We start from the raw sequence: 19,245 nt of genomic DNA on the forward strand, positions 1-19,245 counted from the left end.
GCTACTACTTTCAGGCCATAGCTAAATGTGAAGACCAACAGGATATATTACAAGCCTCGTATCTGTACTCTTTAAGGATCTGCAAGCTCTAGTAATAAAAGTCAAGGAGCACAGTGAAAAAATGGGGCCAACATTAAATATAAAGGAAACCAAACTAATGACAACAGGTACAACAACCAGCCTTAGAACTGACAGTGAAGATAGCTGCTGCCTTTTAAGATCAACCATCAACAAGAAAGGAACAAGCAGTCAAGAAATGTGGTAGGGCAGCCATGAAGGCCTTGGAAAACATATTCAAATGCCATGAAATGTCTATACCGACAAAGATCAGACTCATACAAGCCATGGTGCTCCCTGTGACACTCTATGGAAGCAAAAGTTGGATTTTGAAGAAACAGGATAGGAAGAGTATTGACGCTTTTGAACTTTGGTGTTGGAGAAACCCCCTGAGAACATGACCATGGACAGCCAAGAAATAAACAAATGGATAATCAAACAAATCAATCCAGAGTTCTCACTTAAGGCACAAATGACCAGGCTCAAATCATCCTACTTTGGACACATTATGTGAAGGGAAAGGTAGAAGGAAAGAAAAGAAGAGGACAACCAGCAGTGAGACACAATTTACCAAGTTGTTCCCACTAGCTTTTAGAGACACTGTCTGATGTGAAATAATAAATCTACTTGCTTCAATAAGTGAAGAAAAATATAGGCAGCCCTCAGATTACGATGGCAATTGGGACCAGAATTTCCATTGCTAAATGATGCGGTCTTAAAGTGTAACATCATGTGACTGCATCATTTAGTGACAGCAATCCCATCAGTCCCTGTTGCTGTTGTTAAGTGAGCATCATACGGGTCGTTAAGTGAGGGCCTCACGTGACAGCGACATGGGAAGAGGCACTGAAGCCGTGTCCCAGGCAAGCAGGCCGGTGCCATGGGTGGGCACTATGGAGTGCAAGATCCCTATGCCTCCTGGGGACTTCTCAGGAGAAAAAGCGGCAGGAGCGGGAGCAACTTGCAGGAGCAACTTGTGACCTCTTGCTGGCTTCCCCATTGACTTTGCTTGCAGGGAGCTGGCAGGGAAGATCACAAATGGTGATCACATGACCGTGGGATGCTGCAACTGCCATAATTGCAAGTTGGTACCAAGTGCCTGAATTGTGATCATATGATCATGTGGGCACTGCGACGGCTGCAACTTCGAGGACTTGTCATAAGTCCCCCTCGTTCAGTGCCATTGTAACCTTGAATGATCACTGAATGAGTGGTCATAACCTGAGGACTACCTGTACACTGGATTGTTGGAAATAATGTTGGAGAATAAACAATGAAATAACTGCATCACTGCAACTGCAATGTACTTCTAGTTTTTCATTTTTTTTAAGGTTATCTCCTAAAAAGCAACCATCAAACAACTTTAAAACTGCCACATTTGCCTAAAGTGGAAAATTCTGACCTGGCCCACTTCTTGGCTGGTTTCTATAACTGTAGGTATCTCCAAACAGATCCTGGAACATAAATATCAGGTTACTACCTACCAGGTAGTGTATTATGGAGGAACTAGGGTATCTTTGGGTTTAAATCCTCAATTTGCTCCATAGTTCTTTAAATGATTGCCCTGATCTACTTGGGACTCCATCCTTTGCTCCTTGCCATAGCTCAATCAAGAGTGGACTGCAAGAAGGAGCTAAAGAGAGCAAGGCCAGAGTAACAGGCCTGAGACATTGAGTTCAGGATTAAGGAGAGACATCCTATGGCTTGAATATGTTAGTTTATCATTAGCCTACAGCATTCATGGGATTTTATAGCACTCATTCCAATACTATAGCTGTGAAAATTTGCCTGCACTGTGTTCAAAAGGTATGGATTCTTCCTAGATCAGGATGGGCAATATCTCAGAGCCACATCTCAACCTTCCAAATCTTCCAAAGTCCGTGTCACCAGTAGAAGTGGGACTGAATTTTTCTGGCCTAGTTTTCAGCATTTCCCCCCCCCCCAGGGATTTAAGGGTGGGAAGGGAAGCAGGAAATCATGGAGAGGCAAACTGCTTCCATTCCCCAGATTTAAAATCCTATAAAAAATGGCCATTTTAAGCGGGGGTGGATATGGGCCTTTGGTTGTAAGGGATGTGGGGCAGGGGGTTAAGGGAGTGGCCTGCCTTTCAGAACCCTACAACTACTATTCCTCCTCTTAAGCCTTACTCCCCACCCACAAGAAAACTGCTAAAAATAAGGGCTAAAATAGGTCTCAAAGGGTGATTTTGGGGGAAAAAACATGAAAAAAAGATCACATAAGATTGGCTGTCACTTAAATGATGCAATATTGGGGTGCTGGGAGGGCTCAGGGAGCCCATAGGGCTCATTTTGCTGCTTCAATTCTACATGCTAAGGGTTGGAGATTAGATAGGATCAGAGGGTAGCAAGCTTGCCAGGTTATGTAGTTTAGTTGTAAGATTGGGCATGGCAGTAATGTTGAATCAGCTTGAAACTGAGCCTTGCCTACATGACATGATGAAATGGTTTGGGGGGGGGAGCATGTTGTTCAAACTCACAAACTGAATTGTTTAATTAATCCAGAGGAGGGTAGGTTTATTTCTAAACAGGGATGGTCTTCTTTGAGGCTAAACTAATTCCCATCACATTTTGCAAAGGGCTTTCTTAGGAGTTGGGTGACTCTCTTCACAGCTTAGACAATGTCCTAGAAAGCCCAGCAAAGAACTTTCTCTCTGCCCTTGGTAATTTTTTTTCTTCCCTGCAACCATAACTAATCACACCACTGATGGGGCCCAGTTGTACACATAATTTTCTTTAGTGAGGCTTTAATAACCAAAATACTTGAAAATTATCAGCTAAACATTTAGAGGACTTAATACATTCCATCTTTCTCCTTTCATACATCCAAAAAACTTCAACAATTTATTATGAAGATTCTTAGATTAATAGTGAATCACACTTTGTTATGATATATATCAGCAGGGTGCTTAGAAAGGGGTGAAAATCTCATGCCCAGACTATATTAAGGAGGTATTACAGAAGGTGTCAAGGTCAGGAACATGGTTCATGGGAGGAAACTTCAGTATTTACATTTCCACCTGTTATGCCTTGACAATAAGCAAAAGCTTTTCTCTGTTCCTTACTTATTGAAAATTATACTGCTTTCTTGGATTCCACTACTGAAGCCTCTATGGATCATTAAAAATCTTCTGTTTTGCTATGCTTTCAACCCCAGGCTGCCAACCCTTTTATCTTTGGCTTCTAATTAGACATCTGCTTGTTTTTACAGAACTGTTCTAGGAGCTACGAAAAAACTATCATCTGCTGTCTTCTCTGCACGTGTGATTTAAAAAAAAAATACTCTCATTTGTTTTTGTTTATTTTTTAAAAAAAGTTGAGCAGACAGAGAATATTTTTAACCTATTTTTTCCTTTGTATTCTTATTAGTGGATACAAGGTTTTGAACATATCTTTGAAGCCTGTGTGAAGCACTTTTACCATTTATTTCAATCAAGTGATTTGCAAGGCGACATGATTCACTTTGACAAAGCAATTTGGTTGGCCTTGAGCCGCTCTGGAGCAGTGCCATGGGAGAAGACTCCTCTCAGCCTTCTTTCCCAGTGCTGGCTGGAGTTTTTCATCTTGAATAACATGTTTTATTTAGTCTCTAGATCACAAGGGATTACCAAGTACATGCTGCTTCTTTTTTCTTTTTGAATTTACATCAAGGCATGTATGCATCTGGTCTCATGCCATTAGAAATTCGGAAAGCCATTTTACGTATTAGATTTCTATCCTGCCTTATATTCCAGAGGTCATTTTTAGGGATAGGGCAGACAATAAGATACTGCATTATGTAGGTTATAAGAGGTTTCATAGTTATGCTGGCAACCTGTGTCCCTAATATTTTGTTTAACGTGAGAGTTTGGAATATTATTTCTTTATTCAATAAACTGAAGTAAAATCAGATTTAATGGCATTAGAACAATTTCAACATATTTAGAATTTGAGGCTTTAGGTTGTGTTCAATCCTGGAAAGCTTTCTCATTCAGAGAATTTGATTGGTTCTAGGCTATTGGTCTAAATAAAATACGACTTAGACCAATAGCCTAGAACTAATTTCAATAATTTGGGCAAGATAAATGTAATTTAGCTCAATTTACAGTATAAAAAGTCTGGTTATCCTTTTTTACTCTTATTCCTTCATGTTATTTTTTATTCCTTTTTATTTGTATCCCTCGTGAAATTTTAAGCCAATAAATTAAATAATTAAAATAATTTATTTGGCAGGTTAATCCTTTTGAGTTTTTCACTACACACAGTACAATTTCTTGTTGGGAAAGGTAGATATAATTTTGCATACTTCATTGTAACTTACCAACAACAACTTAAGGAAAAATGGCTGTGAAATTAGGAACAACTAGATTTTCTAGTTCAAGCAGTGTAAAAGAGAGTAAGAGGGAGAGAATATATACATAGAGAGCTATCAAGGTTGTGCTAATTACATTATTTAATTTGTAACACTACTTCTCTTCCTTCACTATCTCACTGTACAAGGTAGTTATCTATTTGTTCTTTAAATTCATAATACTATGCTTTCTTCATCTTGTTTACATACAGAAGCAGAATAGTAATTGGTGCAAATCTAAATAAAAGATACTAAACAGTAACACACCCTTTAAAGTAGAAACTGGTGTTATATAGTGGATCTTCATAATTTGCTACTCCAATGATGCTTAATAATCATCTTCTAGGAAAAACTCCAAGAATAACTTCCCTTTATATGAATTCGTTGTAGAATTTGACTAACAAATATATAGACAGGATGCCTATCATTAAAACAAACAAGCAAAAAAGACAACAATCATTTTTTTCTACTTCTTTCCTTAATTTCTTCAAACCCATAAATAACTTTTGACCTCCCTTGGTTTCTAAATAAAATACAGCATGAGAGAATGTTTGGTAAAAACATCAATCAAAGACCAAAGTTTAAAGCCCTGTCCACAAAACTCAAGGAGCTAATTTCCAGATCAGGTAGATCTTAATATTCTATTTAAGTACAAAGTAATTCAACTTCATCTAAAAAACAGTATAGTTCAATGATCATTAGGGAAAAAAGTCTCTAATACAGTAAGAAAATATTCTACTCATTTAATTTCCTACTTGGGAAGTAGCTCTATATTTTATCACATTATGAATTGTATCAATGTTTGCTTAAAGGAATTTTAGGGATTATGGCTTTTTAAACTGACATGACTTGGTTGAGCCTCTTCATTGGTTAAGAAGATTAAAAGAAAAATAATAAAATATTTTTTCTAAAAGGAAAGTACATTACAAAAACAATATGTCAAATGAACCCTTTCAAGTCATAAATAGTCCTTGCCTTTTAAAAAAAGTTACACTTTCCTTTGCACTGTAAAGATCAAAAGAGAAATAATCCTAAAGAGGGTGGGGGAAATGAGACTGGAAGAAATGCAACAGGATACAAATTTAGTTAGAATTAATTTCAATAATGCCTAAGAACATATTATCTAATGATTGCTGACTCTCTCTACAATCATTAATTTCAAACAAAATACTAGAAAACTTCAAGATGTGATCTTTTTAGAATTATTTATTTCCTAAAATAAATGCTTCATGCCAAAACTTGATTACTCTGTATAAATATTTGATTGTTCATTTTGAAATAAGTTAAAATCTTAAGAGAGAATAGGCGCTTGTATTTAAATAAACTTGCTGCAGTGTTTTTAAAATGATAGCTGGACAACAGATGTTGATCCTGTTGGGCCTGAGGTAGTGGACAGGATCCTCTGGACTGCCAATTAGATCCATGCCACCACCTGCCAATGCCACCACCTGCCAATTAGATCCATGCCCCTCCTAGCTGGTGAAGGCAGCTTGGGAGGGGATGTGTGGTTGGGTCCAAACGATGGTAAATACATCCCCGAGAGAGGGGGTTTTCCGGCAGCCTTTAAAGAGGTGCTGGTGCACCCCCTCCTCAAGAAACTATCGCTGGACCCTAATGTACTGGACAATTTTCATCCAGTCTCCCACCTCTCCATTTCGGGGAAGGTGATTGAGAAAGTGGTGGCACTGCAGCTCCAGAGGATCCTGGATGGAACGGATTACCTGGACCCCTTCCAGTCAGGTTTCAGGCCTGGTTATGGGACAGAAACGGCATTGGTGGCACCTATGGATGATCTTTGGCGGGAGCAGGATGGGGGCAGTGCATCCATCCTGGCTCTTCTTGACCTCTCAGCGGTTTTCAATACCATCGACCATGGTATCCTTTTGGGGTGACTCAGGGAGTTGGGGGTGCGTGGTGTGGTTTTACACTGGTTCACCTCCTTCCCCCAGGGCCGGTCCCAATCAGTGTTGATAGGGAACGAGAGATCCAGCCTGTGGCCCCTCCTTTGTGGGGTGCCACAGGGTTCGGTTCTCTCTCCGCTCCTTTTTAACATCTACATGAAACCGCTGGGCAAGATTATCTGTCACCACGGGGTATGCTGATGATACCCAAATATACATCGCCATCCCGGGTGAACTAAGTGACGCCGTGACCACCCTCTCCAGGTGCTTGGGGGCCTGGATGGGGAACAACAGGCTTCAGCTGAATCCTGGTAAGACTGAGTGGCTGTGGATTAACAGCTCCTCGGGATTTGGGAAATTGTCATCTCTAGTTCTGGATGCACTGCCCCAGACAGACCTGGTGCGTAATCTGGGGGTCCTCCTGGACTCATGACTCCTGCTCGAAGAGCAGGTGGCAGTCAGGGCCAGGAGGGCCTTTGCTCAACTTTGTGTTGTGTGCCAGTTCTGCCCTTTCCTGGACCAAGAGGCCCTTTGAATGGTCACTCATGCCCTGGTCATCTCCCACATAGACTACTGTAATGCGCTCTACATAGCACTACCCTTGAAGAATATCCGGAAGCTACAGCTGGTCCAGAATGCAGCTGTGCAGGCTATCTTTGGTGCCCCAAGGTCGGCACATTTAACACCTCTGCTACATGAGCTGCACTGGGTCCCATTCTGCTTCTGGGTCCAATTCAAGGTGTTGGTTATCACCTTTAAAGCCCTACACGGCATGGGGCCAGGTTATCTGAGGGACCGTCTTGTCCCTATTACATTGACCCGTCCCACCCGGTCATGCAGAGAGGGCATGTTACAGACCCTGTCCATAAAGGAATTCCATCTTGCGGGGTCTCAGAAGCGGGCCTTCTCTGCAGTAGCTCCCGCCCTCTGGAACATCCTTCCCCCGGAAGTGAGACAGGCCCCCTTGCTCCTGGACTTCTGCAAAAAATTAAAAATCATTTGTGATGGCTTAACTTACTCCATTAATTAGCAGATCCTAATGAATCAAGCACCACAGCGCCTGTATTTATCATAAGACAGGCCTTCTCCAAACTGGGGTCCTCTGCATATACCAAGATTGCAGCTCCCAGAATTCCTAAGTCAGGGGTCTGTTAGCTCTATTAGAAAATTCTGGGAACTGCAGTCTAAAAGCATCTTGACAGCACGAAATTGGAAAAGGCTATCTCAAGAAGACAAATGCCTTCTGGAGTATTTTGACTGAGAATGTACTGTAATGAAGAAAAATATCACTTAGAGTAATGACAGTAAATGTCCAGGATATTATATATAGCATGGCATTGAATATTTTATATAACCACTAAGATAGCAGTACTTAAGAAAATACACTGAAACCCTTGCAGAAATAGGCTCTTTCAAAAACAGCTCAACTCTTGAAGGTGTCTTGGACATATTCATGCAATCTTCCTAGCAACAATACAGAAAGGGCTCACCACTGCCTTCTTTTGAGATGTTTTTTGACCTCTCCCACCTATGTTCTAACTAGGTCTCACCTGCTTTCCTTCTGAACCCAGGGGAGGTCAGTAAGGCACTACCATCTGCTGAGAAAAGGTACAGGCATTTCTGAATATAAAACCACAAATATATTCTGTGTCCATAAACACAACCTCATATAGATATTATCCACCATCGCACACTTCTGTTTAATGGCATCTAGATTCTGGAATCATAAAACAAATAGGAAGAAGGCACATGGTATGAAGGATCGCTTAGATTGAGGAGTGAGGTCATGCTGCTTTAAAGCATAACCTTTAAGGCAAAGGAACTTGAATATTTGTATATTTTAGCTTTATCTCTTTGGCTGTTATGTGTTTTGTTTGTGAGATTTCAGCAAAGATTGAACATAAATGTGATTCAACAAGGGAAGTTTACTTTTCTATGTACCCTTTCTTACCTTGATAGGGTACAGCAAAGAACATTCTGTGCTATTTCATTTCTCTTATTGGTCAACTAATATCAATAAACTAAGACGGTTAATTGGCACAGCATGTCTTATACAAGACCACAAATTAAATAAGGTACTATAATAGTAGAAACAAAACATTTTCAATTAAATTAAGTAGCATAGCAACTCAAAAAACCAGATTCTCTCCATGGTATCTTCATTGTGTTTGCAAGAGATTGTTGAATATGAAAGCCTGTTCTGTGAAGACTTAACTAATAGCTAGTAGAACACAGAAGACATCAAACATTCTTTCAGTTATAGTACCAAATTACTCAGGCATGAAAAGAATGATTGTCCCAAAGTTATTCTACATACTGGAACTCAAGAAGTTTTTTTGAGCTAGAATATTTTATTAATTTTGCTAGCCAACTTCTTCTATTTTAAATGGCTCCTTTTCCCAAGCTTAGACTGAGCAAGTCAGTATCACACTTTTTTAAGGATGTCTCTCATCCAAAAACAAAGGTGCATTAATTAGCACTCCATGTATTAGCACCCATTGTTATGTATCCAAGCCATGCCAAAGTTAGTAAGGAACTTTGAATTATATGACAGTATGATGTATAGTAATAAGGTTTTATAACTCAGATTAGAATGGAGCATTTTGACTGTTCCTACAAGCAAATATATCAGATAAATGCTAGTGCTATTATTCTACTTCGTATCTTTTAAAGACTGTTTTGCAAAGTGCAAATTATTTATTCCTTGTACTATAAATCTTTTATTACAACATTTTGTACATTTTATTTGTATGTTTTAAACTTCTATTCCATTGTGGAACTTAAGGAGTCATTATTATGGTTCATGCGTGTTACCCATCCAGACAATGGCCTGATTTTTAGATAGCAGCAATACTGCTGGATCATTTACCATCATACCTTGTCTCAGTCCTTCTGTTTTCTTAATTTCCATATTAAATACCTACATCAGATGAGAGTCTAAATGTCCATTCTCAGTAGTATCTCAGTCATTTGGTATTCTACAGGCTTTCCATCCCTGTGATTATCCCATACATATCGAGTGCTTTGTAAAACAGAAATATAGAATTAAATAAACAACTCAGTAGGTAAAATTTAGTAATGAGTTTTCCTTACGTTTAGTAACTTTTGCTCAGATATCGAGTTATTTGTGAGAATTAAGAAAAGGACACCTATTGAGCTCTTTGCTACCGGGATATAAACATATGAAATAGCCTTAGACTGAGGAGTGAGGTCATGCTGCTTTAAGGCGAAGGAACTTGAAAAACAAGTTTAACCAGAGTGACTATAATTGAGTTCTTGAAGCTCAAAACTTGGCATTACTTTCTGAGTAATGTGTACAAGAGTAAAGCTATGTTTAACATTATATTACTATGAAAGTAATGCATTTTCCCTAAATTCTGTCTTCAAACTCATACCGTTTCCCTTCTTTGCCAAACTGCTACAGTACCGTGTTGCTATTTAGTTATGACTGAATTATCATTTTTCTTCCTTCACTGTGAAAAGTGCGCTATCAAATAAGACAAGTAAAATATACGTTTTAATGAAATCTGAGCAAGCTGCTATATTTATATATTTGAGAACTTTCTGAAAATGTGATTGAAATTGGAAAGAAAATCCATTCTGCCATTATATTATCTGTTTGCACTTGAGCCTGCTAACACCTAACTTAAAGAATGATACAACAACTCTACAACAAGACACACGGAATTGTCTTCCTAGCGTGGTGAATGGTGCTCAGAGCAGGGGATGTTACTAGCCCTCCTCTGCAACATGCCAGAAGACAGAACATTAAACTTGGTTAATGTAAATGTCCTCTTGTGTGGGAAGGAGCAAATGATAAAAATACGATTGCTAGATACAGTGGAAGGTTTGCTATTGAGGCTCTTGTAATAACGGGCTGAAGTTTTGGTTCAAGGAGGCTGTGTTTGACCTTTACCATGGCTGGCTGCTGCAAGCATCAGCAAGGGCTAAGCTGAAAGGCTGCCGTGGGTCAAATCTGAGGCTACGTTTTTTCATCCAGGAGGTAAACATATTGGCAAGGCTTGATGAAACCAAGGAGCCACCCCAAGAAATTAGGTTTAAGCAGTATATCAAGCAAGAGATTCTCATGCTGGCCTCTGCAGCAACACAGCCCAGTTCCAGCTGAACAAGTGTGTTTGGCACAAACTGAGGCACATAAATATAATTCTCATACATTTTAATTGAGTTGCTTCTAAAAGCCCTTTTATCTCTATACGTGCAAAGTTGTGCTACATACAGCAGGAGACCCAGCAGCTTAGCTCCAAATAATTTGATTCCTGCAGGAAGAAAGTTGTTACCATTACAACCAGCAAGTCTGAGCATTGGAAACATGCTTGGCAGGAGCTATAGTTACTCATGTTTATTGCTTCCAAGAAAGAATAGACTGAAAATAAATTTCTAGATATATGAAAAACTTAATCTGTTCAATCTGAATGCCACTGATTTTCCAACTGTGGAAGCAGTTGTTATATTGCCTAGTAAACAAAACCCTTTTGTTTTCAAATAATTAATTTCCAAATTTTCATTATTACAGTATGTTGTTAGAACTCAGGGGCTCCATCAAAGACTGGTCTGCCTTGTGAGAGAATGATGGCATGAAGAGGATAAATATTAGAATATTGTCTAACAACAAAATGTGGAACTCTGATTTTGAGAGCGCCTACACTTTGACAACAAAGGTCTGCATAGTTAAAGCAATGGTGTTCCCCGTAGTAACATATGGCTGCGAGAGCTGGACCATAAGGAAGGCTGAGAGAAGGAAGATCGATGCTTTGGAACTGTGGTGTTGGAGGAAAATTCTGAGAGTGCCTTGGACTGCAAGAAGATCAAACCAGTCCATCCTCCAGGAAATAAAGCCAGACTGCTCACTTGAGGGAATGATATTAAAGGCAAAACTGAAATACTTTGGCCACATAATGAGAAGACAGGACACCCTGGAGAAGATGCTGATGCTAGGGAGAGCGGAGGGCAAAAGGAAGAGGGGCTGACCAAGGGCAAGGTGGATGGATGATATTCTAGAGGTGACGGACTCGTCCCTGGGGGAGCTGGGGGTGTTGACCACCGACAGGAAGCTCTGGCGTGGGCTGGTCCATGAAGTCACAAAGAGTCGGAAGCGACTAAACGAATAAGCACACTTTGGAGTCAATGTAAACATCAAAGAGCGGGGGGTGGGGAGGGCAAGGATGCAATCCTATTTTTCTTTTACAGTGGGAACAGGTGCAAAAATACCACCTATGGCAGCACATTTGACCTGTACATATAGATTTCTTAAGTAGCATTCTCATTAGTCAGAGTTATCAGCAATCTATTAGAAAATAATCCTTTCCAAGTTCAGTTAGCAACTAGAGGAATACTTGAGGCCCCAGTAACCTAAATGCATGGTGCCTAAATCGTCAAATTTAGTGGCACAATTTCAGCTTCTTTTAGGGAGTCTGAGATGATTTTATGGATACGAATGGGAACAGGCTGCTTCTGGAAGACCCACCTATAAAGTCCTCCCAAAAGGCTTCTCCAAAATCAGTTCCATTCCCTTCAGTGATGTCACATTAATGGATGACTTCCTGCAACCTTCAGGAGGCTGAGCTCCACAATCCCTTGAACTATGCACTTTTTGGGGACAGAATTAGACTTTGCTGTTGCAGCTGTTCCTTCTGTAGAGATCAAGCATGTCCAATTTTAAACTGGTGGCACAGTGTGCAAGAAGAGTCTTTGCAGATTTTAGGAAATAATATTGTTGGATTTTTAATTTTTATATAGTTTTCTGAATAAAATGTATACAAAATATTGATGAAATTTATATATTTGCACTGCTTGCAAAAATGTAGATATCAGATAAACATATATGTGAATTTGAAAGGGGACAAAATAAACTAAGACTGGAAAAATGAGAAACTGAGAGAAACCAGAACTGTTTCTTTCATTCAGAGATTTAGAATTCAGGATGTAGTGACATGGTGTTCTGCTTCTTCTATTGCAAATATTACAGTGTAGAAGCACAAGCTGACAAACAACTAAAGTGCTAGAAAACTATAAATGCATTGCAGAAATGGTCAAAAGGTTGAAAACCACAAAGGGATTGCACTGTTTGACATCTTTATTTAGGGGGGAAAAAACTAATGGAGAGAAGCACATTTTTAAAATAAGAAATCTATAGAAGGATTCTGGTGGGTAAAATGCTTTTGTTCAGCATTCCTGAATTTTACAGGTTTCTCCTTAATGGTTAAAATCTTGGATATTTTACAATAACTTTTCAAACTAAATCAGAAAGTGATCTGTTTGGGTAAGGATTGAGTAGGCTTCTTTCTTGCTTTTATAAATATTTCTATTTCTATTTCTGACTATTCTATTCCATTTTCTCTCCTACATGTTAGTCAGATTTTTTTTCCTTTCACCTTCATTGATTTCTTTTGTTGCCCATTGAGTCTAATTTTATACAATAGTAGGCGGCTTGTATTATATGAATAATTAATTACTTTAAGGAACTGGGTCTGCAGAAAAATCACATTAAAAAGAAAGGTCAAAGAACAGGGCATTGAGAATGGGACAATGTCTGGGGCAAATATTACAAGAGGTTTGCTCTAACAAACTGCAGAATAAGGTACTACTGTAATTTTACTTATTAGTACTAAGAACTAGGTACCAATTTTACTCACACATACAATTTTGGCTACAGCAATAGGACAATGCTACTAATGTATGAAGTAATCCAGGTCTATATTGCACAAATACAACCAGCTGTATGCTGTGTAATAATTGCCATTACCTGTACCAACCTTTTTAAAAAAAATCACCTTCCCCCTTAACAATCATAGGCAGACAGATGTATGTATACTTTTGATTCATACATAATTGCCTGCATAAGTATCAATAAACGTAAAGCCATTTGTACAGATTCCTTTATACTACAACCATATCACTGCTTCCTCTTATGGGATCCTAACAATAGTGTGACACTAAATTTCAGTAAGAAGGATATGGGGGAAAAAAGGACAAAAATACACACGAACAATCATCATCATCATCATCATCATCATCATCATCATCATCATCTCCAATTATCTGCAAACTTAAATCCAACTGCAAGATCAGGCTTAAAAATCTTTGGAAAGTTTTCATTATATACAGCATAAAATAATATGACAGCAAAATTGTCCAACTTCATCTTTTCTTTCTTGCCCACATAATCAATTATTCACCTCATACTCTATATGCCTCACAAACATCACATAACTGCAATTATTTGGATCCTTCATTAATGGCACTTGGATATACTGCAGAAATAAAGAACTTTCTTAACTCCAGGCTTTTGGTGTTGCATGGCTTTATTTTAACAATTGCATTTCCTTTGGTGAAATGCTCTAAGGATAAAAGGACAAGATAAAAATGCTGGTAATACACATTTTACAAGACATTTCTTGCAGCTTAAAGAAGGTTGCTTAATGTGTCACATCCATTACCAGAGAGGTCATGTGCTAAATCACACTGTATCAGCAGTGTTAGTAAATTTCAAATACTAGATTTGAAAAGGAAAACTGGAAAGATGACATTAAATACCCACCAATTTTTGCACCAAAGCTGATATTACATCGCCATCTAGAGGAAGAAAGTGAAACAATCCCAAATACTAATTATTTAAGTTAAGAAAAAGTTTACAGTACTTACATTGAATCACATGTGATTTCAAACTCAGAATATAAATTTATATGTTTTTTATTTATGAAATGTTATTCTGAAATTTAGAATAGGTTACTCCTCATTACCTAAATACTATTTTGTCAATAAACTGATTGGTCTCCTTATTCAGTGAAACAGCCAGCAATCAAGTGGGAAAGAAAAACCATTGTTTCCATGGATATCCTTATTTCTGCTTACCTCAGAGGAGGACAGAGGGCAATCAAATATAGGAAGGCACAGCTTCCACCTATTGTTGGAAGGTACAAGTAACTAGTTTGCTCCAAATTCAAGGTGATAGTCATTATCTATATAGGCAACCATGTTGCATGCCAGCACAATAAGGGGTGGAATTTATGTTGCAACATCACAATGCAAATATGAAACATAACATCGCAATGCACATTTTATCATTTTGGCTTCACAACGGTTAGAAATGGACCTATATTTCTATTTATATAAGAATTGCAACATTCAGAAACAGAGAATATTTAAGTCTTTTGAATTATTCTGCTTTTAACCCTCATGTTACTATTGTTCAAGTAAAAAGATCTGAATGGAGATTCTAGCATGAAACTCTAAACAAGAATGAAAACATTTTTATGACCTCAAATTATGATTTTCTCTTTCACTAAAATTGTTACTTTTCCTTAGCTTTGTATGCTGATTATATTATTGTTAATTTGCTACTGCAAATCATCACTAGATTTATCTTTATATATATTTAAGTTCTGTTTCATTTTATGTCTATCTGGAAATTTGACAGTTTCTCTCAGTCTACAGTCATGCATGTTTACCTCACAGATGCCATTATTTCAAGCTTTTAAAAAGTTATTTTAAACTGCAAAACCATTTGAATTAATATACTTTTAAAAAAAAGTTAACTATGATACCATATGGAAACTACATGATATATAATAATATAACTACATTACTCTATTATTATAAAACTCTATCGTTCAGAATTGATACTTAATCTATTATAAATGTAAAAAAAATAGGGTGAAGAAAAAAATAAATAAAACACTATATTAAACTACCTAAAAAACCAAAAATAACCCCCAGGGTTAAAAAAGCTTACACTAAACGGCAACATAAAAAAATAACAAACCAACCCCCTAAATATTTAACATATTTTTCTAAATATGTATGTAGGTATATAAAACCCCATTTAAAGATAAGTAGACAGATATACAGATACTGAACTCCTGAGATTATATGACTTTCTTAAACTTTTCCAAGTTGTGATTCAATTTTTAAATAATGACCTGAAACCAAATCACATGGAAGCATATTGCCCAGTTTTGCCTCTCTATAAATACAAAGCTAATTGAAAGGCTGAGAGTTGACCAATTTCATTAAGCCAATAATCCAGACTCAGTCACTCTCACTTCCCCCCCCCCTCCAGGCTACAAATAAGACAGAGAGAAAAAAAGAGACACTATTGAAAAGAAATTCTGTATAGTTGATAAACCTGTGAGCCTCCAACCAATAGATCATTTCTGATTGGTCTGGTTTGGAACAACTATATCTGGGGTAGTTGTTCAGTTGTGATTTGTATTATATAATTTGTACTATAATAAAATGCATTATGGTGCATGAAAACATTGCAATAAAATCAGCTTTTAAAGTGACACAAAGCTCTATTTTGTGCTTAGTATAAAATACATTAAAGAAATTTTCTTAATCAAGAACTCAGTCCAATAAATCAATGAAAGAATAGTTACAGAAACAGATTTCAGGATAAAAAATAACCTGACATAGGTCTAGGAGTGAAACCAGAACTAGATTATGTAAGGTTTTATGGTACATAACTTTTTCAGACAGACAGGCCAACCTACTGTTATGTTTTGACATCTTGCAATTAAAAGCAAATATTTAAGAAATCAAAAACATAACTTCTTTAAAGATAGATCTCTATCTGGATTTCTGCTGGTATTTCCAAATGCTGTAAAATTATCCATGCTTCCTTTGCAATTCTGCAAAGGGTCATAAAATCCCTCAGAGATGTTTGTTTTCAACTCAGGCTTAGGGGACACATACAGGCTGGATTCATGCATTAGATTGAATCACTATTTCTTTAACCATGGTTTCTTAAAAAGTTGGCTGAATTCACACAATGTATTCAACAATATGCCTTAGTTTAAAAGTTACATTGGCTGGGTTCACACAATATGTTTAACCAAAATGAGCAAAATAATATTTATACTTTAGACTATCATGTAATACCAGTCACTGTAACTTGTAAACCAACATTTATGGCTTAGTATGGTGAGTGAGCCCATGTCATGTTCCCCGTTACGATGAGTGCTTTACATCGTAACGTTTCACATGCCTTTCACTGACGCGGGGTTGGGGGGTGCAGTTAGGCATTGTTGCGCTGGACTGCTTATCTGCTTTCTAGGTTTGGAATGTGTTTGGGCTACACTTTGGTTTCAAGGTTTTCTTCCCAGGCGATTGGCACTGTCCGTTGCCAGCACCTGGGGATAAGGGAGTTTGAACCGGTTGGGTGAAGGGAGGGGTTTCATTCGCACGGAGGGTTTTTAGTTTGTAATTCGCGCGCTTTTGTTCATTCTCAGCTTTCTCGGTATTTGCATACTAATCCTTCAATAAATCAGATTTCATAAAGTTACACTTGTGAGTCTGGTTCAATTAGGTTAGGCAATCATTACAGCCCATCCAATTGTGTCCCCTTTTCAGGGGAGATGGGTGGTGATGGAAATTTGAAATATATATATATATATATATATATATATATATATATATTCCACAAACCAAGACCAAGTTCATACACTTATTGTGAGTCACTTTCCCAAAGCCTGAGAACAGTCCCTCTATGTAAAAAATGAACTTTTTACATATAATATGCTTGGGAAAACCCTGTAACTCTTTCCAAGTGTGTATTCTTAAGAGAAGAAAGCCTTTTTAAAAAAACAGCTTGTTCTCAAGACCATTTTAAACAGATGAAAACAGCTTGCTAAAATTGGAACAATACTTTATTCAGGGCTAAAAGTACCTTCATTCAAAACATAATTCCCACCAGAAATTCCCTTTGTGCATGATCAAAGTATTGCTTCACATTCTTGAAGAGAAAATACTGAAACTCGACATATAAATTATATTTCAAATTCTAAGAAAAACCATATGCATTTCAAATTCTAGCTTTGAGCTGGAAGATGTTGAAAGTTCTAAAACCCTTGTACCAACCAAGGAAATTCTGGCAAGTGAGATCGGTCAGTGCCAACATTGGAGATCAATACATGGAAGTGGCTGCCATTTTATTTCTCTTCCTATTTTTGTGGGGAAAATAGGAGGAGGGAGGAGGATGAGGTATGTTTGCCGCCTTGAGTTATTTATAAAAATAATAAAGGTGGATAGAAAATAAATAAAATTTAAAAATACAGGTAAGTGAGAAGAGGTGGTGGTTGCTCTGAGGAGGAAAAGCTAACTGTACTCCTTTAGCTGCATTTGGAGGACAACAGGACAAATCTCTGGGATCCCTCCTTGCCCTTTCCAGAAGGAGGGGCAATAAGCTGTGAGAAGACACTCTTCTCTTTAGGGAAGCCACCCCTAAGCTTGCACTCTCTAGAAGCGTTGCTACAGCTATCAGGATTTCCAACTAGTACTGCCTTATAGGAGTTGCCTGAGTGGAACTGGATTGGGGAAAGCAGATCTAGCCCCTGCCAGGAAGCCCGATCCTCCCCCTCATTTGAACCAGAGAGTCCGTGAGCACTTGATACCGCTCTTAGCCATTCGTGAAAAGGATGAACTGCTTCCTCCAAGTTATGTTGCAATGCTGGTCCTACCTCTCGCCCCCACTTGGAAATGCCATGAAAATGTGCCTAATTCACGTGTTTTTGAAAAGCGCGGGCTTGCGGCTTCCGAAGTAGCGAAGGTTTTATCGTGTGATTTCGTACCCAGCTGCCAGACGAGCCTCACTCGCCCCCCAACCTTTGCACCGCTCTGCTCCACTCTGGCCAACCTGCCAGCCTCGCCTCCGTTACCTTGACTATTCCCTTCATTTTAGCCAGCAGAACTCCAAATTCCTGCGACGCCGTTTCAGGGTAAAGCTGCTCCCGCAGCAGCTCCTCCGTGATCTCCGTGTTGCCATAGTAGGTGGCCTGAGCGATCCCATTTAGGAGCCCGAGTAAGGGCTTGGCCGCCTCAGGCGAGGGATGCTCCGCGGCAGCCGCCATCTTGGATGAAGAGGCTCAACCAGACCTGGAAAGACTACGAGGATGGGTGCCGAGCGCGGACAATAAAGGCGCCTTGAGAGGTGATCGCTCTTTCCTCGGAACAGTAGCGCCCCCTTTTGGTGACGGGAGTGAAAAGCTGGTTTCCTCGCTCTCAGTTGTATACATCAGATGGAGGAGGGGTGTCTTGCTAACCTAGAAGCGTGCGGGTGTTTTTACACGATCGTGTGACGTTATGAGTGATACTCATTTATGCCTCGCACGTATAAATGTTGTAGAGTCCGGTTTGTCTAGCATTTTGCGACAATATAGATATATATAAATATCAAACATAAAACCGTGGGGTTTTTTGTAAACAGCAATTTACTTTCTATCCCTCATTAGTAAATCTGTATTTTCTAAAAAATGCCACTGAACAGCATTCTCTCTCACTTTATTGTTGCTTGGAGATTAAAACAAGTCTTTTAAAAAATCGCTTCTGGCACATGAAGTTAGAACGAAAAGAATGGGCAGAAGCTTCTATACTCCTTCTAGTATTATACTTTTGTAATATTAAAGAGCATTGGTTCATTAAGTTGCCAACAATTCAGAAATAAATCGTTTTTCAGCCCATGACTACAAAATAAAGATGTTCTACAGTTAAATACTTGTATACAGACGTCTTCCAGTAGTAATGATTTGCTTGCCGTACTTTATGCAACATATGCTGCTTTTTAAGGTATTCTCTCCATTTGAAAAGTTAAGACTGATTTCTTAAAAACGTGTTCTTAAATCCAATTTAGCTCTACCAGCCTGTATTTTTATACAGATTTACTTTAACATCCCACTCACTTTATATCGGTCTTATGTTCAAAAGAAGGAACACAGAATTGCAGAATACGTTTTTTCCCCTATTTATTTTATACTTTGCAATCTGCAACATTTGAATTTGCCTATTTAATTTTATGACTATTTTATTTCATAATTGTAAATTCAATAATTTAGCTCCCATTACTCCCTATGAATATTCTTCTTCCTTTTAGCACGACTCTTCCATTACGCGGTAAAATTAATGCTTCCAGTTGTTCTCAGCATTC

General features: G+C 38.3%; 1 protein-coding gene across 2 annotated transcripts in view; it reads right to left on the reverse strand.

The window, feature by feature from the left end:
• Positions 1 to 18,204, reverse strand: part of COMMD1 (copper metabolism domain containing 1) — an 89,859-nt gene extending 71,655 nt beyond the window's left edge. The window contains exon 1 of one of the 2 annotated variants that reach the window (XM_063316980.1): positions 17,981 to 18,204. In XM_063316980.1, coding sequence (XP_063173050.1) covers positions 17,981 to 18,172 — 192 coding nt within the window. In that variant the 5' untranslated portion in view covers positions 18,173 to 18,204. The remainder of the gene's footprint in view (positions 1 to 17,980) is intronic. The other variant, XM_063316971.1, reaches the window with a different exon arrangement.
• Between the last annotated feature and the right edge of the window lie 1,041 nt (positions 18,205 to 19,245).

The sequence above is a fragment of the Candoia aspera genome, chromosome 1, assembly GCF_035149785.1.
Source record: "Candoia aspera isolate rCanAsp1 chromosome 1, rCanAsp1.hap2, whole genome shotgun sequence".
In the NCBI taxonomy this organism is placed as follows: domain Eukaryota; kingdom Metazoa; phylum Chordata; class Lepidosauria; order Squamata; family Boidae; genus Candoia; species Candoia aspera.